Raw genomic sequence first — 26,759 nt, 5'->3', positions numbered from 1 at the left:
ACATCTCAAAAAATTGTATAAGTGCAATGTGAATTATTTGTCTGTGAGAAAATATGTGTTCTGCTGAGAATTTTTTCAAACCTCGATCAACAGAGTAGAAAACCTACAGTCAATCCAGAAAAATTCTGAAAATAGCTGAAAAGCTAAACATGAAGGTGGGCAGCTGCCACCTCGCAGCTAGAAAGTCCCTGGTTTCAATCTATAGCCAGCTGTGGCCTTTCTGTTTGGACTTTGCATGTTCTTCTCATGCTTGCATGGGTTTCCTCCAGTACTACGTTTTCCTCCCACATCCAAAGACATGCATTTTGGGTTAATTGGTGACTAAAGTGCCCGTAGGTTTGAATGTGAGTGTAAATGTTTGTCTGTCTTTTATGTGTGTTAGCTCCAAGATAGACTGGAGACCTGTCCAGGTTGTACCCTGCCTCTCCACCAATGACAGCTGGGATAGGCTCCAGACCCCCACACTCATAAAATGAAGAAGCGGATACAGATAATGAATGGATGGATAAACATGATGTTATTAAAATACTCCTTTTACTGTTCTTATGTTCTATATAAAGGAATGCGGCTTGGGGAGTGCAGAAAGTCAAGAATTTTCCCTCCTTGTCTTCTTTTGTACCATTACCACTGCAGCAGCAGCAGAAAAGATGATGTTTCAAGAGAATAAATAAATTAATGCGTTATTTTAGCTCTGGATCGCTGATGTTTTTTTTGAAGCTTCTTGTTTACCTGAGCTGTCTGCTCCCTCTCTTCTGAAGACAGGGACACTTGGCTGAGCTCCACCCTCGCTCAAACTGTGAAGTGAAGAAGCTGCTCCACAAGTTTATTTTCCTATTCTCTAATCTCATTTGTGTCTTGATTAATTCATATACATTAATGTCAGAAAACAAATATTTATATTTTAGTCCTCACACTGTGAGGTAATTTCCTTATTGTCACAGATACTGGTTTTTGTGTAGCGTAAATTTCTAGCCCGTCGAGACATGTTTCATAAATCGACATATTTTTGTAATTACCTGGAGGCATTGCCCCACCCCTACAATCAACATATTTCCTGAAAGTTGAAGAACATAGAAACAAAAAAAAAGCATACGTGTTTTTGCTGAGTACAAAAACAAGAGAAATGTATGAGCTACTGAAATTTAGGATTTGTAATTTTTTTTCCCTACTCATGTTTTGAGTCCCTTCTGGCCAATAAGACATTAAGCCCCAAAGACAACAGTAGCTTTTCTAATATGATCATACAGCTGAAAACCAGAAATTCAGAAGGCAAAAAGTTGAGAAAAATGTTTGGTGATGGTGACACAGCACTATTTTCATAGCCTGCCAGGGGGGGTTTGAGGAGGTCTCTCGCTTGAGGTGGGTCTCTTGCCCTCTCACTTCCTGCCTCTCTCTTTTTAATAGAATGAAACAGGTGTAATAACCCGCATTAGGTTTTACTGAACCTACTGATACCAAATCTATATGCAAAAGGGATTGTTCTCGCTGGGAGACTGTGGAATTTTAATATCCTTCTGTCTATCTGTCTGTTTGCTAAAGTATCAGTGGAAATTAACACGCAGTTAATACACATGTTGTACCTTTCCCACTTTTCTCAAACTAGTTTGCTTTTCTGCAGCTGCCTCTGTCTCACACAGTCTCTTTTGACAACTTTAGACCAGTGGTGATGCCTCCATTACGGGTCATTTTGAAATTTTCCAAAAGTACATCAGGCTATCCTCAGTGGAAGCTCAAGTTAAAATTATGATTAAGATCTCGTTCTTATAAAACTTTTTATTATTAACCTTTTCTTTGTTCAGTTTGACTGTCTTCTGAATTGAAAGTCATGTCAATACACAATATGTTTTTTCAACTATGCGCAATGAGGAACGATGATATGAAGTGTCTGATTCTGCAACCTGATGTGTTAGCACTTTACACTGTACAATTACAACAAAGTGTGAGTGGTCTTTTCTGCTGAGTGATAAAGCTGCTTACATGTCATAGCATTCACAAGCAGTGGTTGACTTTGTCCTGCAGGGTAGGAAGCTGTCACTTGAACACCGTACCCTGTCCCACTTAGTAGATTTGGAAGGATCATGGAGTTCACATTTTCACCCACTGTGGTCTCCAAAACCGGTCCTGGAACTGACATCAACAAACATAACTCAAATAGGAAATCTAGGAAATCAAAAACTGGGAAATGTCACCATATTTACCAAAGCACACTACAAACCAAATAAACACAAACATACTGTAGACACAGAGTTGAGATTGTGCAAAACCACTTTAGAATTGAAACTTGTTCGATAATGGTTAGGGGCCTGAGCCAGCGTCCTGACTTCTCACCAGTAACATGGTGTATCAAATCGTTATGTGTGTATTTTAAGATCCCACTTGACAGGGTTCTTGTTTTGAAACCAGTCAGCCGGAAACATCAGCTGCAAACAGCATTTTCAGTCAGTGTTAACCTGACGGAAGCAGCTACAGCAATCTGCCAGTGCTTTGTATAGGCCACCAAAATCAGTGGTACTAGAAATAAGGAGCTGCTTTAATTAATGTCTGTATAAAATTATTTTGAGAGCATGCCTAACATGCCTATCACATATCTGCGCTTGCAGATATTTGATAGACATGTTATAAGTTAGATACTGACAAACCCTCACAATGAAGCATTTACCCATACATAACTATGTGAGCACACACTAATTTTTCTCTAGACAACTAAAGTAAAAGAAGATATAATTAAAAAAGAAACTTTATGAATACAGCATTTCCAAACCGCTGCTGTAAAGATCTTTAAAAAATAATAACAATCCTTCATATGTGCAACGGGGACAAATTAACAAACTAACAAAATCAACACACGCATGGCCCACTGGAACAATGTTTAATAGCAAATAGTCTGTGTGTACATTTGTGTGTTTGTGTCAATGCATTTAAGGAGGTGAGTTCACATTTATGCTTTTGCTACATGAAGTGGGATTGTGCATACATTGTCCCACTGTGGAACAAATAATGGTTTAAAAGTATACTAGGTAAATATCTGTGTGCGGGTGTAGGAATGTGCACACCAGCACCTCTCTTCCCTCACAGTGAAAACAGCAGCCTGCTGAAAGTTATATCCCTTTAACTTAATCAGATTAATGCAGCCTGTCTGCTTGAATGCACAGAGACACGGTAATTGTGTTTAGATAAGTAAAAAAAGATGTGGAAACTATAAAGTTTTGAACCTTGTCTTGGACAGATGAATCTATTACCACGGCGGCAGCAGCAGAAAAGATGATGTTTCAAGACAATAAATAAATTAATAGAGGTAATGTGTTATTTTAGCTCTGGATCGCTGATGTTTTCCTTGAGGCCTCTTGTCAAAAAGAAAAAGTAAGAAGTCACTATCAGAAAAGCCAAAACACCATGAGAGCTATTTGGTTATTCAGCTACGATGCGCCTGTCACAAGTTCGTCACAGGTTGGTCCTCCCACAACTAGTTGAGTAGTATGTTTATAAAAGGCTGTGACAGACACGCGATGTAAAGAAAACACATTGTTTAAGATACTGTTTAAGGTACTTGGTACTTGTTTAAGGTACTTGTGTGAGATGGAAACACAGTATGACTGTATCACAGTATGACTATTTTGGGGCTTTCTTTACCACAAAAAAAAAAGAAAAAGGAAAGAAAAGAAAAAAAAGAAATTCTATTAAAAAGAGCAAGGACTACCTTATCTCCACAATCTTAATTTACAGGCCTATTTTGGGATTATTACTAATTTATACAAATCATGGTAGGATGAGTATGTGTGTTTGTTTAGTTGTACCATTAATGGGTTTGTAGATGATCCTGTAACCCACTGTAGGAGGCCCAGGTGGATCCCAAGTGATCCTAAAGCGGTTGTACCACTCCTCTGACACGTGGAGGTTTTCGGGAGACAAAAAGGGCACTGCCATAAGACAAAATAAAATCAAAGTGAGTCAATAACTTAATTTTAGGTAAAAGTAATAAGCATAGCAAAACATGGGTTGGGGTTGTATATGATTTAGGGCTTTTGTAACACATTTTTGAAAGGGTAAGTGTTTTGTTTTTTTAACCTGCTGTATTTCCTCTAAGTGTGTATAGTGAATCTATTGATTCCAGGAAATGAGACAGCAGATATCAATGCAATTGGTTGGCCTCAGAGAGTTCTCAAAAGAAACATGATTTCAGATCAGCGGATCTGCCTAGCGGGGCCTCGGAACAAAGTAATCCTTTAGATCTGAATAGAGTGGAAATCTGAGCAGGTTGATGGTGCTACACAGAGATTCAACCACTGTTCTTAATTTGATCTATAACTTGTTTATCACAAGAAAACCAAAGAACAGCCCTGTGCATATACTTTGCTGACATATTTGTTCCAACAAACTGTGACAGGAGTGTTGAGTTATCCACAGGGATGTAAATTCCTGTGGAGCCTGATTTAGGTGAGAAGAGTGTTATCTTCCCTCAAACATATTAAATTAAGTCTCACTGTACATGAAGTGTGCCTTGGCTCTGATATATTGTCACGCTGCTTTCCAAGCTAGGAAGAGGTTTTTATTTGCAATATGGTGAGATATGGCAGCCTAAAAAGATGACATATTTCATCTGACATTTCAATTCTCTGTACGGGGAGACAATAACTACTCTTTATGAAAGGAAATCAAGAGAATCGTGGGGTGAATAAATTTGAGCTAAGCAAAATAATTTAATCATCCCATTAATGAAAGAAGCGGCTGTAATTATGAATGGCCTTCATACAGACAATAAAGAATGCATTAGTATTTATCATGGCTTTAATTTACATTGTCCTTCAAGAACATAAATGAACATGAAGTTAATGCAATGGAAATGAACATTCTGCTTGCTGCAATAAAATGTATTTTCATTAGCTTTCCCTTTTGTCAGATGTGTTCTCCTGAACTTAGAGCTGCTGAAGACTTGACCGTGTTCATGTGTGTGTGTTTGTGTGTGTGTGTGTCCATGTGTTGGAGGTTTGTAACACTTACATGTAGCTCCCAGGGCAGTGGCACTGATGCCATCTTCTCCGTCTGTGTACACTGGTGTCACTGTCACTTTGTACTGTGTGTCTGATAGTAAAGGCTGAACCACTGCTCTCGTCTGACCACTGTGAACTAAAATCTAGGCGCGCGCACACACACACACACACACACACACACACACACACACACAAATACATATACACATTCAAGGCACATTGGAAGGAGTGGGAGAGTACAGGGACTTTTAAAGTAATGATGAGTTCTGCTCACTTGGGATTACCCAGCACATAGGCAACAGGCTAGAGGCATACAAATAAGAGACACACTTTTAAGCGCATACACCCACACCCACACCCACAACAACACAAATACATCAGGACACATGCACCATACAGCAGACTAGGTAAAGAGTTGGATGTTCTTTTAAGGTGTTTTACATTGACATTTGGAGGGAAAGATTAAGGGCAGGCTTAATAAGGTGAAACAGAAAAGGCCTGCAAAATGCTACGTATACCTTAAGGGGTTATAACCACAGCTGTTCAAGGATTCTGCTCACCTCAGTTTAGTCAATATACTCTGAGTAACAGACAGAAAAGAGCTAAGAAAAACCCATTACTGCTAGGTTTTTATTTATAGATGTTAGAGTTGGTTCTTTTTCTGTGTCTATGTTTAGGTTTTAAAAGTATCCCTACATTTAAATTAGATACTTTCTTGTTACTATTTTACCATACAACCATATCTGGAACACTGACTCTAAGGAAAACATAACTAAGACTGATGCCATTTCATATTATTAAATCTAAAAACATAACTATGAATTCATTTTTGACTATAAAAAGTACCTTCATGCAAGGTCCACTTACTCCACTTGCTTTGTCTGAGGATGCCTTTTGCTTTTTTTATCATGTATCTTTAGGCATTCAAGGTTTCTAAAAGCCTTGGCATTTGCCTTGGCAACTGTTTTGTACATTGTTGACCTAAATGTTCAGAATACTTAAAAGCACATATACAGTTCCACATCATCTCAGGAACCTAATGTGATAGAGTTGTGAGGTCCCTAAATCTGCAACTTTAAGCTAGCACTAGCGTTAGACTCTGAAACAGTTGTCCCTCTTCCTGCTACAATACAGCTTTGGTTTTCTATTTACATGCCACCACACTCTGCACAACCCTCTCAGGTAGTTGACGAAATGAAAGTACATTAAGTGAGAAAATTGAGAAACTTTGTATTCTGCAGTGAGGTGAAGATGATTTGTCAGGTAACTACTGACATTTATAATTAATTTGAAATTATTTGCAAAAACTAAAGTTATGAAGTGTGTGGTTTTGTTTTGTCAAAAGGAAATGATAATGTTTCTCTTATTTAACTGTCCCATTTGTGAAATGAAACATCACAAACCAATCTAACAATGTGTCTGCTTTCCAAAACCAGACTTAAATAGTGGCAGAGAGTTTACTTTTCTTTGTTGTAACAGCACTGATCCCCAGGAAGAGAGGTGTGTTAAAGTGAAGCCAGGTAAATCTGTCAGTGCCTTCAGTGGAGCTGTCCACTCTGACTGAGGTGCTGAAACTCCTGCAAGCATCAAAGCAGGAACCCCTCGCTTTACGAACCACATACAATTATCCGTGGTGTCTGTCCTGCCCTCTATGTGTCACATCCAAACTTTGAGAAAGATGCACGACCTGAAGGGAACCCTTATCTATCAGCTGGCAGACAGGTTTAAGCTTCTCTCCTACTCTGTTTATTGTTTCTTTTTACACTGCTCTCTGTTTCTTTTGCTCTTCTTCCTGCTGCCCTCCATCTCTGCTCCCAGTGAGGTAAATGGGTGCTGAAAAGATAATGGAATGTCTTCTGGCTTGGCCTGGCCTCTCCATCTTCTACAGCTCTGACACCACATTGGAAAATTAAAACCGGGGGGGTACACAAAAGGAGAGGGGGTTGAAATAGGGGGATGTGGTGTGAGAGAACACAAGACGAAGAGAAAGCAGAGGAAAACAGAAACAGATAGAGGGACAGACGGAAAGGAGGGGAGAAGCTGGATGTTTGTGTGTCTGTGTGTTTGTGTGCATCAGTGATCAGGGTCAGTACATGGCACTGAGCTCAAGGACTCTTACCACACATAGAGGGATCAGCAAGGAGAGGCCAAGTGGACTGGGACTAAAAGTGTAATCAGTTTTCTGATTGGAGCAGATGACCTGACACTGACCGCTCTGCAGTACAATCCAGTTGGTTGGAGGTGTGAAATAACTACAGCCTCCCCCTCAACACAGCTCTAGCCTGTTTCACATAATCAGTGTACACATCTCACAAGAGGATGCGTATGTGTGTTTAAATGCATGTGCTGGAGATTTATGATACCCAAAGTGATGGCAGACTAGAAGGAGAGAGATTAACATTTTATATTTCAGCTAATATGTAACAAGAATCTAAAAACAGCTGAGAAATTATTAGATCAGAAATCCAAATGAACAAAACCAGAATGTCTACAGCAAATGGTTCTTAAACTGCTAAATCTGTATGTAATTATTTGCAATCTGTAAATGATTTTTATTTGAAAGTCATATCTCACAACTTGATCCACTCACAGACTCCTCTTTGTGCTCTCCCATGAGGCTGGCGTATGAGACCCTGTAGCTCTCCACATGAGGGTCTTCCATCTCCCATGATGCCTCTAAGCTCTGGGTGGTCTCTTCGCTCAGCTGAAGGTTTCTCACAGCCTGACGTGCCACTATCACCCCACATCACAGACAACAGTTACTGTAAAATTTGTTCATCAAATACTGACACAAAATCCTGGCTTAAGCTATAGCAAGTTTCCTTCTCACCTTTAATGTGGATTGGAAAAATATCAGTCAAAGTGCCAAATAAAGTGCCAGTATAAGTAAAATTATACCAGCTACTTTCAAAGTGATGGCATGCTGTGATGTGCTGAATGATAAAGCTGTAGTAAAATCTGGCACACAGGGGCCATATTATGCTAAGGATCACTGTTTGGAGTTTAAAACAAGTGTTTGCTTTGAGATGCTTCAGACTCAATACTGACTTTAAAGTCTAAAATCATACATACAGTAATGCAGCCTTTAACAACAAGCCTTGAGTTTATAAAGTAGAAGCAATTGTGTGTCTTTTATTCAGCCTTTACACTGCAAGCAAATGTGTTATTTGTTTCTTGAGCAGTGAGCCGGCACGTAACAGAAAATAAAGGAAATGTTGCTTTTTGAGTTTTTACAGCAGTCAGTGGTGAAACTGCTCTGATTAGTTTAGCTGGAGTCTGCTCCTTATACAAAACTCAATCCAGATGGCCTCCAGGTTACCTCTGAGAAAATAGAGTTTGAACTACTGTCGCTGAGGGAAGCAAACTTGGTAAATACACAATACTTTCCAAACTTTTCTTAACAAGCCGCATCTAACATGAGAGTGTTTTCATTATTTTAGTTTTAGAAATATAAAACTTTGGAGTCATTGGTAATTGTAGTTGTGATTCTTAAAACTAAATGAGAAACTAAGACTGAAACTACATGAAACTTGCTTCTGTAACTGTCTGGCAACAAGTGCAGGCACTGTCAACTGTGAGGCCTTTCACATTTAGACTTTCAAGATAGATGCCTTGGCTTGAAGCAATAAAACTGTATGTATTTTTTAAGCAAATACCATTTGGTCTTAGCCTGATGCTCGCTGGGCACATACAGCTAATCTAAAGCAACACCCTAAAGGTTTTCACCTTACAAACAAAAATATTTACGTAATGGCTCAATATTAAATCAGTGTCACATGTCCAGTTGTGTTGGGTATAATTATACATGTAAATAATGAGAGTGTGAGTCTACACAAAAGTAATTTGGACACTTACCTGGGGTTGTAGTAGCAATTGTTGTTGTCTTGGCCACTGGGGAAATACAAAGTTCAAGTCAGATAATTGGATATAAACTCTCCTGAAAAACTTTTTGTATCAATAAATAAGATAATTAGACAAAAATAAGTAACAAATAATTGATAGCAAAATAGATTTTCTGCTTCTGAGATAAGCTTGGACAAACAAATCAATGAAAGTCGGCTTATGCAGGGCACTAACTCAGGTTAGGTTGCATAAAATTCAAAATATATTATTCTAAAAGTCATGTGATTGGACTCTTCTGCTTTTCTCACTAGACACTAGCACAATGGTGATGAAGGTTAGTGAGGTCACAGGCTAATTTTAATATAACTGCAAGCACAGGGATTTTTATTATAATTCTTCTTTTACTTTCTCTATAGTTTTAATAATAGTGCTTTTCTCAAGTTTTGTAATTCTTTAATAAAGCAAATACTGCAAATTAGTAACAGCATAAATGTTTAAACAATCTTTAGTTACTTACATGTGGTCTCTATAACTGAGACAGTGTCACTCTCTGATTCATCTTTGAATATAGCTGTCAGCATCACTTCATACTCAGTAGACGGACTCAGCCCAGTCAGAAAGTATCTGTAATCACTTCCACTCAAAATCACCTATAAAAGACACAAACACACAAACACACACACACACACGTCTAAGTCTCATACTTTTGACTTCGAACAATATTGTCATTTCAAAATCTACTCCTGAAAGACTTTGGCTGTTATTTGCAAAAATATGTTTCTGTTTTTAAATTAAGTATGTTTCTTGTTATGCAATGCAGTTCTGCAGTTTCACAACAGTTCATTTTGGTGAACTGTTTTGCTGAACATTATTATGTAGGAAAGGACTTAGTTGATTTCAGCCAGTTTTAACCAATAATAATGAAGGTTGAAGAACAAAGAAACTTGCCTTGTTATTAGTTAAATTTACTTTTAATCATACAGAGTACAAAAATCATTTTGAACAATCTTTTTTTTTGTTTTTTACTTTCATGTTATAACTATATTTCCCAGAAATAAAATAGGACAATTTTCCTGAGTTTCCCTCAAGATGTGACCAAAGTTTGGTCATTAACAAACAGCCTGACAAGATTATTTATACTCTTATTGCAACACCAGACTTTCAAAACCAAGGTTACCAATGAGTTTTACTAGAGAAAGCAGTTAGAAAACAAAAAATAACAAATCGCTTCAGTGCTCATAATTTCAACCATGAAAGCAGCAGGAAATGGTGGTGCATATATTAAAAAGCTGGTGTTTCAGTCTGTTATATTTTTTTTTATTCAAATTATTATATTATTTAGCTGAAGGGATTATGAACTATAAAGATCTATTCAATCAAGTATTTAAATGCACTTCATACTGTATCTCTTTGACATAAAATAGAAATTTCCATAAGGCAATTTATAGCCATAAAGATGATGATTACAGTATTAGTGATTCAGAAAAGTGTGGTTTTCCCTGAATATAACAGGACAGCCAGTTGAATCGACGGCTCCTGCAGGAGTCCAAACGACCGCTATAATTTGAACAACACAGAAACGAATTAAACCCTAAGGTAAACACAAAGAGGTCATCAAAAGTACAGCTTGCCTCCATGGAGAGCAACTCTAAAATTGGAATTTACTGTAGATGACTCAATAACCAGATTGTGTGCAGGAATTAGTTTCTTTACAGAGCCCTTTGAGGCACAGTTCTATGCAAATTTCACCACTGGTGCTGGCAATTTCTGATTTCCCTGGAGCAAGTGCATCTTTACCCATTCATTGTCTTCCATTTCTGAGATGCATTTCTATATTTTATAGTCCTGTCTCCTTAACACAAACGAAAAAAAAGAAAGTAAAGAACAAAACTGCACTGACCTTACTGGTAATTGTCAGATTAAAGAGGCAATTTTGTTATTTTATTAATAAGAAGATACGTTTCCCAAAAAAAAGCACAACAAAGGAATGCAAACATGACAATGCGATGCCCAAAAGTCTTATTGTTATCTAGACTATCATAAAGTTTTCGTCTTTTGCTGTTTCTGTGTCTGTTGGATTGTATTAGGTTTAATCTCCTCTCAGATATGACAGTACAAAGCAGTCAGTGGAGAATGTAAATGTGTTTGTGTGTGCACATGTGTACAGTATGTGGGTGAGAGAAAAGCTGCGTGTATCTCTTTCTCTGTGCTGGCTGTATTACCAGCCCACCTCTCCAACTCCCCAGAGTGTTATTTTCAGCTCTGATGACTCTCAGCAAAACACACAAGCACACACATAAACACACACACTAAGGTCTCTATCGCTGCCTCCCAGCTGTCTCTAAACACCAGATCAGGGTAATAAAACACCCAAGCCATTAATTTCTAGATTTATTCAGCCTTTATTTATATTCAGCCATGCCAGGGGGTTTACCAGCTAACATGAGTGTGGTTGAGCTTATATGGGGGTCTATAGTGTAGAACCCCTCTTTGAGTGCAGCCACGTCTTCTTCTGGAAACAGAGATAACAAGTGGACTACTGGCTAAATGTTGGATTCAGACTTCATGCATGGACTGGTTATTTATCTGTTCATGCTAAATTACAAATTCTATAGCTGTAATAGGTGTCAGCTGAAGGAAGAGAAAATACATGTTTTTGCTGAGCTTCAGTGTTATGCAGAGACCTAAAGTGCCTGTTGTCAACATATTCAATGACCACCTATGATGGAAGTGTTATCCTGTGTGTTTATATAGTTGGATACTTTAGTGTGGTTTATCTGAGACAAATTTAATGGAATTACAAAATACTGACCTCCTTTGTGTCACCACCCGTGAAAGGTGCCCAGGAGAGCCTGTAGAGGCTGATGTCATTGGCTGAATGGTCCCAGCTGACCTCAAAACTCTCTGTGCTGACATCACTGGAGTGTAGATTCAGAGGACCAGGAACTGGAGCTGACAGACAGAAACAGACTATACTTTTTAGTACTTTATACTTTACTTTCTTTTTATATAACACTAGACTTTTTTTTTTAACTTTTACTGTTAGATATTTACATATTTCCATGTACTACTTTTAATACATTACCGATTAGGCTGTAATTTTATAGCCGTAACTAGAGTGTGTTCTGCAGTGTGTCTTCCTCCCCTGTGACTCCCACTGTTGTGGAGTAACCATGCTTATTCTGACTGTCTTAATCCAAACATTAGATTTAATCTTCATTGAATGTTTGTTTTGCCAAATACCTCAAGCTGCAAAAAGATAGCTTGAAAGTTTGTGAACCTCTTAATGTTGAGAAGCACTTTTTCTCTGCACGTCTGCATTGCTCCTTTTACAACACATAAGGCGTATTACGTATCCTACCTCAATGTATGTATGGTAAAAAACCTGATGTTGTATATTTAATAATAAGCTGGCTTCACTTTGGAACATGGAAGAATCACTGACAGGGAACAAAACTGGCGCTTTACTTGTAGTAGGAGTTAAATTACTGCACAGGTTTTTTTAATTGATTGTTCAACAATTTTATCACTTCTAACTCACAAAACACTCCGGCATCACAGAATATGGAGATGAAATCTAATTGTGCAAGTTCTCACAATTTCCCTGTGTGCACTCAAAAACCTAAATAGTGCTGACACATTTGTGCTAGTTCATAAAGTTCCCTTTCTTAAACCTGGGCCATTGAACAAGGTTTGCCAGGAGATAAATAAAATCAACACGGCTTTTTAGAGTGAGTAGTTTAATAGTTACTGTACTTGCCAGAAATATATTCCATTCAGCTGACTCAGCACTGAAGTGCAAATGTGTGTAGCTTAAAGGAAGATTCAGACAAATCAATATATGTTAGCATGACAGAAGAGTTAGGGACAGTGACATGACCTTTTAATGTGACTAGACTTTTATGCCGAGGTGTAAATGAGATGGGCAAACTGCCAAAATAGCACAATGACCAGTAAGGGTTGTGTTTGGCTCTAAAAGAGAAATTTTAATAGTGTTAATTCAGCTATTTTCAGGAATTTGAGACAATATTGTCCTCAGCAGGAAAGAAGATTCGAAAATGGAATAACAGCAATGTGGCCAAAAATCTGAACAATAAAAAAAAAACAAATGAGAAAATGTACTCGGTAATTGCCACTGTTAACAACATTGGCCATCTTCATCAGCACATTTGTGTTCACACTGTTCACACATAACCTCACTCTCACTAATTGACATTTGAAGAGTTTCTTACTGGTAGTGAATCCATCAGTAAGCGGCTCCGATTGTCCCTCGTCGTACAGGGCAAATATGGCCACTGAGTACTCCATCAGAGACATCAACTCACTGAGGTCATAAGAGCTCACTGGACCCACTTCCACCTGCAAGATATACACAGACACATACCATACGTTAACAATTCATTTACTGTCAGCTACGACGCAAGTCCACTAAGAGATGGTTTTGGTTGGGATTTCTTCAGGTTCCTATGGCCATGCAATGAAGAGTTCAAAACATTTAACATTTTCAATGCTGGCAAAAGACGAATATTCAACAGTTATGCACCAATATGCTCTACTGCTATCCTATAGATACTAATGCAGTCTAATATTATTAAATTCACAATGTAGAGGTAAAGAATATCCCAGTAAACCAAAGACAAAGAAGCACAGCTTCATGGTGCATTCACCAAAAAATCCATAATATAAATAATGTAATTATAGTTTTAAAACATGACATGCATCTCACACACAGACCTCTTTGCTGACTAGTCCGTCTGTCTTAACCCAGATGATGCGGTAGCCCCTAACCCCTCGGGGCGCAGGGTCCCAGCTGATGTGGGCAGAGTTGTGTGTAATGTCAGAGAACTGGAGATTGCTGGGAGGACTTGGTGATACTGTAAAAAAAAGGAACGAGGGTTTGCTGTGTCTCTGTGCATTTGAGCACCTTTTGAACTTTGGGAGAGGGGACATTTTAGAACAGAGGGTGTTTTTCCCAATGCTCATCTGTCCTGTTTGAGAATAAGATTTAGTTTTACTGTTAGGATAAATTTGGGTTAAGGTCAAGCTAAAGGCTAAGAATGATGCCCTTACATGGACTAAAATTGTATGTGTACTCACACGTATTTTCCAGGTTTGTAACAGGATCACTGGACTCCTCTCCATAAATGGCATACACAGTGACGGAGTATTCAGTGTGAGGGATCAACCCATCCAGCTCCACCTCTGTCACTCTGTCCGACACCTTCATCTTTGGACGAAGATGCACAAACGCACATTTTAGTATTTAACATAACTTAAGACTCACAATTTTCAATTTCCTCTTTAAAATGATCCATTAACCAGTTTTTTTCAGTATTTTACTTTCTATCTTCATATATTTTATTTACACTACCTCCTTCTCCTTTGAGTCTCTATCATTTGTAACTGGTGCATAGAGCAGCATGTATCCAGAAACACCATCAGCTCTGTCCCATCTTGCTTTCATGCTGCTGTGAGTCACATTAAACAGCTGGAGGCCCGTCACTGTGGAAAGGGCCACTAGACACACATACATGTGACCACACAGATCAACATGCAGTCCATTCAGTCAATAATCATAGTAAAAATATAAGAAATGTTAGAAAAAGAGTATTTGAGGTTGGTGTTGATTAACTTAAGTTTCAGTTTTATAAAATGTTGTAGTGTCTCTTGAGACTCTTGCCACGATTTTATTTGTGGAAACGTAAAATCTTTCTGTGTTTTGACATCATTTTCAATATGTCCTCTTTCTATGACTGTCGAACTTTGAAACCAGTGCTAATAACTTGGGATCTCAGATGTTGACTGAGGCATAGCTGTGAGGTTTCGTAAGTACATATCTGTGTGCATGTTTTTGTGCGAGAATAAACTTACGGGTTGTTTCCGATCCTCTTAGAGCTTCACTTGCCTCGTTTGCATACACAGCAAACACAGACAGTTGGTACTCGGTGAGAGAGCTGAGTTGCTCTAACACAACTGAAGTCTCACTGCTCTCCACCACAACCTGGGGTGCAGAAGGATGAGGAAGAGAGCGTGTGAAACATGGATGTAAGGGGCAGAAAAGAAAGATGGGATCCAGAATGGGTGGGAGAGCAGAAAGGAAAGGGGCAGGTGGGCAAAGAATAGCAGGGAAAATGGGGCAGCAAATGGTAGAAGATGACAAGGATAAATGGAAGAGAGGAAAGATAAGAAGTCAAGCCAGGAAAGAGAGATTGAAATGGAATGGTAAAGGAAGGGAAACAAACGATTTATTGGGTGGAATAAGGGACAAACGTCTAAAGCTAAAGGATATTTTTCATTCTGAACGCAATGGATGACAGTTGTGATACAGATTAGATTTGGGCCAAGCCAGCTGGAAAGGCCTTAGGCTCCAGGACATCTGGTCCCTCTAAACCCAGCTAAGCTAAAGATTTAATAGTTTCTGTGGACAAATGTTCTGGAAAAATCAAGCAGGTGCCTGGATCGGCCAGAGTATCATTTCTGAGCCTTCATTACAAGCAGGGTGTCCTGGGGAGTTGTGAAGAGATGGATGATGGGTGAGAGGTATGGATGAATAATGCCACCATGTATATCAAGGACAAACTGAGCTAAAACTATACACCTGGCAGAACACCACAGATAAGTCCCAGAGATGTATAAAATATAGTGGGAAAATATGGAGTGTAGCCCAGCCTACAACTACCTCTCTGTGCTCCTGTGGAGTGTTTAGACCCCAGAAGGTCCTGCTAATGTTTCTATGCACATGCTTGTAAAAAGCATGTCATTTTTTTCAGGGATGCCTGTTTGCAATATCATAGGTATTTCCTAATCTCATGTAGTGACACATTTCTTTGTGGTGGTTGTTGACATCTTCATCTTCCTTGTACATCTCAAAATTTTTCAGTGCAGTAATTGTAGTGGTGTAATTACTGTACCTCATGTGGCCCTCCTCCCTGAACGGGATCGTAAACCACCCTGTATTTCTCTACATTTCCGGGGGCATGGCTCCATGAGACCCGAAAGCTATGGGCTGTGACCTCAGATGTCAGTAAGTCAAGTGGCGCCCCAACCTCTTCTGGTATCTGTTCTGAAAAAATAAAAGGGTATAATAAGAAAACAGACGGGATGGCATTACATGACATTACTCCCACTGGAGAATGTTGACATCGAAAAATTCATATGCATAGAGGTTCAAAGTAAAAGAGATTGAAATACAATCGAAACATATTAAACTTGATTTATGGTGTCTCTTTACAAAACATCCTCTTTCCTGTTTTTTTATTTTCCATCCTAAATCTTTGGAAACTTATTTGAGGGAAAAATGAGAAAGACAAGTAGGCTAGAGAATGAAAAGTAAGTGTCCTAAAACATGTTTTAGTGGGATATACTTTCTGTTTGGTTGCTATATGACACCAACTTCACCATCAAGAAACTACAATGAGTCCAACCATCTCTGGGCCTTTACCATCTCTTATGTAAAATTACAGCACAGGGTTTGATTCACACCAAACAAAATCCATTTTGTGACCTTTCTATTCTTGTCATGTCAATGTAACTTTAACTCTTCAAGTCTTTCAGAAAGACCAAAATCATCATGTTGCACATTGTTTATTGCTTACATTATTATGTTTTTCTGTGCCCCATATACATGAGATTGTACCAGTGTCTCCTTACTGTCCTTGATTTCTTTATCTTGCTGCTCCACTTGTTCACACACTGTCCTGGTTAGTCCCTCCACTATGGAGCTCATGATGTTGAAGTCAGCCACGTTGTAGACGTGACGGTTGTGTGGCTCTGATGCGATGGAGCGCAACTCATTCTCATCAGCATTTTTAACACCTGGGAAGGGCAAACATAACAATTTTTCATATATTAAGAATATGATTTTCAAACATTCCTTGAATTAATGCATTGAATACATTTAAGTACCAAGAAACATCACAGATGACCAAATTAAAAGAGTGAAGCTGTGACTGTGGTGCTCATCCTTACCAATAGCAAACAGCTCAACCCCAGCATTGCGCAAGCTCTCTGCAGGTGGTATGACATCATCCTGTGACTTGCCATCCGTGATAAGGATCCCTATCTTTGGTTTACCAACTCGTGAGCCAGACTCAGGCTTAAAGCAGTTCTCTAAAATGTATGTCAATGCAAGGCCTTGGGAGAGACAAGGACAGAGAAGGGGGATCAGTGAGAAAGACAAAGGCAGAGGACCCAGGGTAGATGGAAGAAAAAGTAATTCAAGGGAAAGAAATTGAAGGAAGAGCGAGATGATGATAAACTAAAGAGCAAAGACAAAAGATTAGAAGATTGTTTGGTCCCACTTAACAAACTAATTCAGTACTCATTGCCAAACAAACTGGAAGTATCAGTAAAGTACAGCACCTGTTAAAGTGTTTCCTCCCTTGTAGGGCAGGTTCTTAACAGCATCAATCACAGCATCTTTAGTGGAGAAAGCTTTTAGGTGCCACTCTATCCTGGGATCACCGCTGTACTGAGCCAGACCTATAAACACATACGCGCGCGCACACACACACGCACACGCACACACACACACACACACACACCCCTTATTTTTACATATGATATTATAACCTGCCATTTGTTTATAAAATAGCTGAAATACATAAGAAATATTAGCACAAACATCAGAAGCATCCAATGAACCTACCAATCCTTGTCTTATCAATGCCAACATCAAAGGCATTGACCAGGTTTTCCAGAAAAATGCGGACCAGCCGGAAGTTGAGCCGACCAATACTCCAGGACCCATCCACCAGGATTACAATGTCTGCGATGGCCTCAGTGTGGCACACAAACTGATCAACTGGACAAAGAAGAAGGAGAGGACAACAAGATTGATAGATAGCTAATGACAGAGCCTGTAGTGGTAACAAAAACTACTCAAGTAGAAGAGAGAGACAGATTGTAACTAAAATGAATTCAAGCTGGCGACAAACACACAGAAAGAAGTACTGTTTAAAGAATAAGTCCAATTTGACAAAACAATGCTTTTACTTTTCATGTGCAGGTTTCTCAGGCAAACCCCAGAAAACAAAATAAATGCATACCTCATGTTGGGAGTTAAAGGATGCCTTGAACTGAACATAACACAAACCAAAAAAATCTGGACTTTGAACAGAAGCCTTAGTCTGCCGCATAAATTCATGTCCTATATTCATTTACAGTTTAACTTGTTCTGCAAACATGTACAACAACAATTCCAAAAACGTTCAGGAACTTAAATAAAATCAGAATGCAATGATTTGCAAATCTCATCAACCCAAATTTTATTCAAAATAGAACTTAAACAACAAATCAGATGTTGAAAGTGAGAAATTTAACCATGTCATGGAAAATATTAGCTCATTTTGAATTTGATGGGAGTAAAACAGCTCAAAAAAGTTGGAACAGGGGCAACAAAAGGCTGAAAAAGTAATTGCCACGAATCAAAAACAAATGGAAAGGCATTTGAGAAATAATTAGGTTATTTGGCAACAGGTCAGTATCATGACTGGGTATAAAAGGAGAGGCAGATGCAAGATGGGCAGAGGTTCACCAATCTGACCTTAATCCCATCATCTACAGTATATATTACCGTCAATAGATTCGGATTATCAGAAAGAATGTACTAGGACAAGGCCAAAGGTCAAAACTGGATGTGTGTCATCTTCTGGCCCTGAGGTGGCACTGCATTAAAAACAGGCATGATTCTCTAATGGACATCACTGCATAGGCTCAGGAACACTTCCAGAAATCACTTTCTGTGAACACAATTCACCGTGCAATCCACAAATGTCAGTTAAAGTTGTGTCATGCAAAGAAGAAGCCAAATGTGAACACGATCCAGAAACGCTGTCGTGTTCTCTGGGCCAAAGCTAATTTAAAATGGTCTGAGGCAAAATGGAAAACTCCTCTGTGGTCAGATGAATCAAAATGTAAAATTATTTTTGTAAACCATGGACGCCCTGTTCTGTGGACTAAAGAGGAGAGGGACCTTCCAGCTTGTAATCAGAGGTCAGTTCAAAAGCCTGCATCTCTGATGGTGTGGGTGTGCATTAGTGCCTATGGTGTGTGCAGCTTACACATCTGGAAAGTCACCATCAATGCTTTAACGGTTTTAGAGCAACATATACTCCCATCCATACAACGTCTCTTTCAGGGAAGACCTCGCATATTTCAGCAAGACAATACTAAACCACATGCTGCATCCATCACAACAGCATAGCTTCACACGAGAAGGGTCCAGGTGCTGAACTGGCCTTCGTGCAGTCCGGACATTTCACCAGTAGAAAACATTTGGTGCATCATAAAATTACAAATCCGGCAACAATGACCCAGGACTATTGAGCAGCTAGAATCCTGCATCAGACAAGAATGGGACAACATTCCTCATCTAAAACTCCAGAAATTGTCATGGTCTGGTCCTCAGCTCCATTTCCTGCCCTGGACTTTTATTTTGCAGCCCCTTTTCCCTGCTTCCTGTCTCATAGTTAATTCCACCAGTCATCATCTGATTGTTTATCATCTGTTCCCTGGTTCATCAGCTCTCCCTGAAGTCCCCTGCCAGATCCTTCTTCTTACTTACAGTGTACCTTGCTCTTTGGTTTAGCTGACGTGTGTTTCGGATTCCGAACTCTTGTTTTTTGTTATTATTCTGTTGCCCATTCCCGATCTGAGCTTTGGTCTGTTTCTGATTCTGTTTTTGGTTCCGTAGTCATTTATCTTGGTGTTTATTTTGGTTTTGTAGTCTAGGTTGACTATTCTTGTTCCGCATAGCTCAGTGTTTAACCTGTCATTTTCTATTTTGTATCCTCCTCTTATGAGTGATTATATGTTAATTATTGAGTTTTTTCCTTAAATAAACCTGTTCATTAGTTTACTCCTTCTCGTCTTCTCTTCACTTGGGTTCGTCTTTATACAAAATCCGACAAAAATGTAAAATGTCTCAGTTTCAACATCTGACATGTTGTTTATGTTCTATTGCAATTAAAATATGGGTTGATGAAATTTGCAAATCATTGTATTCAGTTTTTATTTACATTTCTGAGATTGGGGTTGTGCATGATGTAAAGTAATACAGGATGCAACTTTGTGATGTGTATGTTTTCCTCTGGGAAAGACACTGAACCCCTAACAGCCCATTCCCATCCTCAGCTGTGCAGTGACGGTCCAAGCCCGGTAGAAATTGGGGAGGGTTGCGTCAGGAAGGGCATCCGGCGTAAAAAACTGTGCCAAATCAACATGTGGACAATGATTGGCTGTGGTGACCCTGAAGTCACGGGACAAGCCGAAAAGACAAAAAAATATAAATAAATAAATGTTTTTCCCATATCTCTCTAGTGCTTATCTTTTTTCAATCAATCTCTTTCCAATTTATTTGATAACTACATTTTTCACATGAAAGACTGAAGTGATTTCTAAGCATGAAACTTAAAAGTAGTTGTGAAAATAGGAGAAAAATGGAAACAATGTCACAAACACCCACAGAAAACCTCAACAATTGCTGAATACACATGTATTCACATGTATAATATGATGTTGTGCACATTAACAATACAACTGCAGAATCTCTCATATTCTATCTCACAAACACATGAAAACATGCTCAAACTGGTGGTAACTCCGCTGTTCATACAAACCCACATACGCATACATGCACACGAACACACTAGTTAATTTAGCATAATACCACAACAGCTAAAGTGGCATCATAAATCCTCTGCACAAGTAATCCTGAACAACCCAGCACATGCTTATAAGATTGGACATTCGTATCTGAATGAAGAAAAGTGATGAAAGTGAATGCTGACTTAAGGAAATGTCCCTTATTACTTTGCGTTTTTGCTGAGAACAGTTCATTTGAAAGATTAAGGTAAAGATTGCAGAGTGGTATAATGTGATATATGAATCATTGCAGAAAGCAGATAATTCAACTGCTGGTTTCACCAAAATCAATCCAAACTAAGCACATCGGGGACTGTACTACATTATCTATATACTGTTAGTTATTGTTACTATTAATTATGCAAAATATTGCTCAGTCTAACTGAAACATATAAAACATGCTTCTTGCAAACTATCTATTATTTTTCATCTAAAATATATTTGATATTTACAGTAGAGCTACTGCTATTTGTCTAATTATCAAAGAGCAACACTATCTCAAGCTTGAAATTAAAAAAGCTGTACTGTCGATAACCCACACAGGTATTTGTTTCAAGAAGTGATTTTCCAGACAGAGTCTCCTGACTGCTGTCTGTGTCTGTCTGACAGTTTAACCCATCCATCTGCTATACACAGCAGTGGAAGGAGAGAAGAGAAGACAACAAGGTCAAGATATAACTGATGACTTAAATATGATGCATATTCCTAACATGTAACACTAAGGTGTTTGCATAAAATTCACTAAAATACTCATCAGGTAATGTTTTGAAAAAGCCAAGAAGATTATGAATATATACTTCAGAATTCAGAGTACATAAAGGTCACAGGTTTGTATTTTGTCAAAAACATGTCAGTGTTTTTTTAAGACAGAAGGAAGAGGCTATTAAGTAGCCTGCTGTAACAGCAGACAAGAGAAGAGAATCGACTTGGAGTAAATGGCATAAAAAGCCAGCGTGTTAAGAATTTCCCTTCTTTAGGGTGGATTTAGTTATTTAGGGAACTCAGGCAAACCCAGAAAACTAAAGCACAGTAAAGCTATAGTCTGTGAGGAAAACCCTTATGTATTATTATAACCTCAGTTGTCATAACCTTTATTTGTTTCTTCTTCTATCTGATGGAAACACTGCATAACAAATGTTATGCGTATGGTACATTTTTATGGTTGAACCTCCACATGACTGATAAATTTCACATTACATTTCTCATGAAATAGTTTAAATTCTCCATAGTTTGCTGGTGTATAGAATCGATCTGTTTTCATATGAAACTACATAAATACAAAACAATCAAAATACATGGGGAAAAGAATATTTTTTATTATTAATCTGTCAGATGTTTAGACTGTCAGGGCTTCACATCTGTCCAGATGTTATTTTCACATCCCACTTAATAAAACATTGTGTTAGCATTATAACAAAGTATGTGAACTATCTGTATTTTAAAGTATGCTGATGTCTTCAGGCTCAGATAAATCCCACTTTATTTTCAGTCATAATAGTGAAAACTCAAAAATCAAAGTATTTCACATTATACAAGGGTCATGCGCTGAAGATTTTGTAGTCATTGGAGAGCAACTATGATGCCTGGCTTTTAAACTGTAATTGACCTTTTTTCAATTCGATTAAATTTTTTTTGTCCTTTTGGATTATCCTGTGAGTTCAGGGTTGCCACAGCGGATCATTGTCCAAGTGTTAATTTGGCACAGTCTTTACGCCAGATGCCCTTCCTGACACAACCCTCCCCAATTTCTGTCGGCCTTGGACCTGAGCTAAGAACGGAAATCGACTGTTAGTGGTTCAGTGTCTTGCCCAGAGACACTTCAACATATAGCCGGGACCGGGGATCGAACCACTGACCCTGTGGTCCATGGACGACTGCCTTATCATCAGCCACCTCCAATTCAATCCAACTTTATTGATATAGCACCAAATCAGAACAAAGTATCTCAAGGCACTTTACAGAATAAAGTAAAGACTATAAAAGCCGAGATTTCCTCCTCCTGAAGAAGCCCTAGGCAACAGGGAAGAGGAAAAACTCCCTAACCGAAGAAACCTCCAGCAGAATCAGGCTTAGGGTGGGTGGCCGTTTGCCTTGACCAGTTGGGGTGAGTGGAATGTGAATAACTTTATGTCGTGATTTTGCCATTACCTAAGTATGTCTGACAACAGAGCAATTCAACCTTAAACCAGCGGTCCTTCATATTAGCTTATTATCCCCCTTATAATCACAGTTTTGTTTTGTACATACAATGGAAGAAAAAGATGCAGAGAAGAGGATAAAGAGAAGAGGGGAATGCAGGAGAACCTGAAATGAGAGATGAGTCCTTGGTTAACCTTTATTGGAACACTCTTCAGAGCCTGGAGTTGGAGAAATAATCAGTTCACTGAGTGAACCTTAACTATAAAGTAACCGTCTGTTCTCTACAGTGTCAAGACTAAAATATTCCAAATGTATGGGGACTCTGAAGGCACACAGCATGGAAACCAAGCAGACAGAGCTGCCCCCGCAGAGTGTAAAATGGCAAAACCTTTAAAATGAGATGTCACTGCCATCGGAGTGCAGACCTGTACAGTGTTATGGCCCTGACAAGGTACAACAGTGACTTCACATACAGCCCTGTTTCACCATCCTGAGGACGGTGGGGGGTGCAATCCTATGATGGCCAGGACGCAGATGAGCACCCATCTGAGATCTTCGGGTGTGTAGGATTTGGGGGTAACACTATGCCTGTGACACGTGGCAGAAAAGGGCATCACTCTTCCTGCACCAGAAGGGCATTAAGGACCCCCACTCTCTAAGCTGACACTATGGCCAGTAAGTCCACCAAGGGCTCAAATGGCTCTTGGTGCAAGGCAGACAGCATCAACTCCAAACTCCATGCAGGGACAGTTGGCCTTTTGCAGTAATGAGGAAGTCTACGAGCACCTTTGGGAAACTATGCAATGCAGTCACAACATTCTTTAGCAAGTTTACGTGGCCCACCACGAGCTGCTATCATGGTAGCCACCATTGCCCTCAAAGCTGAGGGTGACTTGCCTGCCCCAGCAGTATTCTCCACAACATCTTTCAGTACTATGGCTATGAAGGCCATGGGATTGATTGTTTTTCTCCTCTTTGCAGAACATGTACAAAGTTAAATCTATGTAACTTTTCATATATTGTCCTTCATTGTTTGTCCAGCATTTTGAAATGCTTATGTGTGAAAAGCTGCTGTGCACTGAGCTAAAACTACAAGTCAGACGGTTCAATCCCCTTTCCATACTGCTTGCTTACCTGACACTTTTTCACACTTGTCCCTCTGCTTGTCCAGCTGTAATGCTAACCCTTTTCTGTTGCTGCTCCTTCAGATTAAAAGCATTTATTTTCAGACCGCAGAGTGGCTCTTATTTGATGAAGAAATGTAATCTATTTGTCACTGACATTTGCACCAAACATGTTTAGAGGAAGAAAAATCTTAGTTTGGGAACTTTTGAAGATATATCATTTTTATTGATCACAGGCGAGAGTGTTAGAAGAAAAGCTTTTATAATTTGTGGAAAACTACTTTTGCTGTCTCAGCAGCAGGAGATGATTCAGCAATGAAATTTAATTAAATTAAATTAAATTAAATTAAATTAAATTAAATTAAATTAAATTAAAAGTGGCTGGTAGCACTTTTCAATCGCCCCCCACTAGCATGTCTAAGGAATTGTCAATTTTCCTGTAATGTGTGGGGGTCATCTATTAAAGATTAGAGTTGCTTTGACCACATATTGTCAATTATTCCGGAGTAGGCTATGGATGTCTATTTTTGTTTTTAGTATTAATGTTTTGGTACTGTATGAAAACATGGAGCATTTCTGTTTTTCTGGGCCCCTCCAAACTTGGGGGCCCAGACAATTGCTTACTTTGGTAGGCAATGTAAAGTTTACCTTTGTTACTTCTTACAAAATGAACTAGCATGGCTTTGAAAGCAACTCTGAAGTTAAAGAATAAAAAAGATTATGGTTCTTTTTTATGGCACATAGCCTACGGGGCTCTTTTAAAGCAACAGAAATATTTTTTGAGAGACATTCAGAGGTGAGAGACATTCCGATGCTATTAATATTTACAGTATATTACTGACAGTGTGGCTAGAGAGTCATGGGGAGTTGGTTAAGGAAGAGAGAATCACGGGGGAATGTGGTACTGTGCAATATGAAGAGCCATCAGGGAGATGGTAAACAGAGGATGAAAGGGTCCGTAATTACAGTTAATTACAGTTCATTGGCCATTCCAAAGTCTATTGTTGGCAGGGTGGTGAGAACGTCCTTCAGCTAGACATAACACTGATGTTTTACATCTGAACCAGTAATCAAGGTTGCCCCTCTCCTTCACATTATCCCCACTGATGTCTATAAACATTCAGTGTAGTTGAACCTGAGTCATTTTTCCAAGAAGAAACCATTTACTGCCATTCACCCCTATATAGTTTAAGAAACATCTTTCATAATTGTCCAATGAAGATAATCTACCTCAGTAAACATGAAACCTTGAGTTAAAGTCAGAAAAATCTAAGTCTCAGTATATCACCTAAACTTTAGTGGAGGCTTTGTTGACTGGGTAGTAGTTTCTTTCAAGCAACTAAATGTAATGCAAGGTTTGTGTTAAAACACTTACACATCTAATTACATTCAGATTGCATGCTTTGTGAATTTATAGGGTTCTGATACAATGTGATTGACAGTTGGTGAGGGTTGCATCATTTATTATTAAATTCAAACTTGACTAAAATACTTAGTAATGAAGAAACTGGATATTTAAAGAAATATATTCTAGTATCCGAAGACTGATCATGTCAACTGGACTTGATTATTTTTGGTGAGAAACGTTTTGCTACTTTACTACACTACCTTGCTCCAAGCATCTTCTTCAGTGTGAATAAGGTGGATCCACACCTGGATGACTAAGAATCTTCACCGATATACATTCTAGTACAAATTATAAAAGACTGCCAGTAACAATGACCTGAATACTCAGTATGTGGGGTATTAAATATTAAGTTTTAATTCATTAAGGACTGACTCAGCTAAGTTCAGGATATAATTTAGCTACAGATTTCAGCAACATTTTACAGTGATAACAGCCTATTTTTTACCCCTGGCCCTTTGACAGTCTGAGTCTGAAACTGTCTAGGAAGACAGGAATGACTTCAAAATGAAGGATTTATAAATTGTTGCAGCCCACTCTTAAGTTGTGTTCACATTGTTATAGAACTGTAGAGTGTTTCTGATTTACATTTATAAACCACTGAAAGGCATTAAAATTGAATTTCGTCAGTGTTTTGGGAAATAAATCAGAATATTTTTAAAAGTACACTACTTTTGCACACTTGCACAAACTATGTTTCTCACCCAACAAAAGACGTCAGGGAGAAAAAGTCTGGTATCGTATTACTGTAGTTTCTTCTGAATCACTCCTCTCTGGTCTCTGCCTCACTGCTATAGAGAACAGCAGGATGGTCAAAGGTCCCTCTGCTCCTTCTAAGCCCCATCTGTCTTTCTTCTTCTCCTCTTCCTCTCGCTCTTTTCCCAACACCTTTGACAAAGGTCAAAATGAAGTTACTGGGGGACAGCGGGGAACTGTGTCCTCATGCAGATATACTGACAAACTATGTGGTGTTCTAGTAACTCTTTCCACTTCTCAATATCATCTCTCCATCTCTGTGGTGAACTAATAAGAGACAGGCTTTGTTTTGCACTAAAATATCTCATAAAAATCTCAAAGACTAAAACAAACTCTCATGTCAGGCAGTGTAGCACTTTTCAAGTGCTCACATGTTCAATTATCAGGGCCAAAACCTAGAGTTTCTGGAAACCTAAACAGATTTCTATTAATTTGTTAGTTTTACACTTGCACTTTTTCAACTGTGACACATAACAACACTGTGTAATGGAGGAAAAAGATAACAATTCTTCTGTTAGTATTAATGGTGCTGATTGTTTTGTAATTTAAACGAGTTAAAAAAAACTCTGTACTCCTCTTGTAAAGCGGTGAATACACATCTAGACAAGCATCAACAATATTGTGACCATTTAAAGAGTTCACCTCGTTCCCATGAGGGAGTAAGCAGTCACATTTTACAACTGCCAGCCCATAGTGCAGTCTGCATAGCTGTGGGAAAAATGTGACTTCCCGACAATTGAATTAAATCATGTGGGTGTTAAGCAATGGGTTTTAAAAATGTGACTGCAACAGTGGAAGTCATTGTTTGTTGCCAGAACACAGACATGCACCAAAAAAATGCAGTTACAAAGATGAGTAAAT

The 26,759-nt window shown here is 38.7% G+C and overlaps 1 protein-coding gene across 3 annotated transcripts in view; it reads right to left on the bottom strand.

Moving 5' to 3' along the window:
• Positions 1-26,759, bottom strand: part of col14a1a (collagen, type XIV, alpha 1a) — a 119,592-nt gene that overhangs the window by 64,196 nt on the left and 28,637 nt on the right. For all 3 annotated transcript variants that reach the window (XM_067509043.1, XM_067509042.1, XM_067509044.1), the window contains exons 6-22: positions 17,479-17,634; positions 17,193-17,312; positions 16,800-16,964; positions 16,482-16,646; positions 15,743-15,894; positions 14,703-14,832; positions 14,203-14,348; positions 13,929-14,058; positions 13,566-13,705; positions 13,064-13,190; positions 11,644-11,783; positions 9,349-9,481; positions 8,844-8,879; positions 7,579-7,721; positions 4,999-5,131; positions 3,795-3,917; positions 1,978-2,127 (exon numbers count right to left, since the gene is read on the bottom strand). In XM_067509043.1, the coding sequence (XP_067365144.1) occupies positions 1,978-2,127; positions 3,795-3,917; positions 4,999-5,131; positions 7,579-7,721; positions 8,844-8,879; positions 9,349-9,481; positions 11,644-11,783; positions 13,064-13,190; positions 13,566-13,705; positions 13,929-14,058; positions 14,203-14,348; positions 14,703-14,832; positions 15,743-15,894; positions 16,482-16,646; positions 16,800-16,964; positions 17,193-17,312; positions 17,479-17,634 (2,289 nt within the window). The remainder of the gene's footprint in view (positions 1-1,977; positions 2,128-3,794; positions 3,918-4,998; positions 5,132-7,578; positions 7,722-8,843; positions 8,880-9,348; positions 9,482-11,643; positions 11,784-13,063; positions 13,191-13,565; positions 13,706-13,928; positions 14,059-14,202; positions 14,349-14,702; positions 14,833-15,742; positions 15,895-16,481; positions 16,647-16,799; positions 16,965-17,192; positions 17,313-17,478; positions 17,635-26,759) is intronic.

Source organism: Channa argus, chromosome 7 (assembly GCF_033026475.1).
Source record: "Channa argus isolate prfri chromosome 7, Channa argus male v1.0, whole genome shotgun sequence".
Lineage (NCBI taxonomy): Eukaryota > Metazoa > Chordata > Actinopteri > Anabantiformes > Channidae > Channa > Channa argus.
The sequence above is the reverse complement of the archived record's forward strand: the minus strand, read 5'-3'. Positions and strand labels throughout refer to the sequence as shown.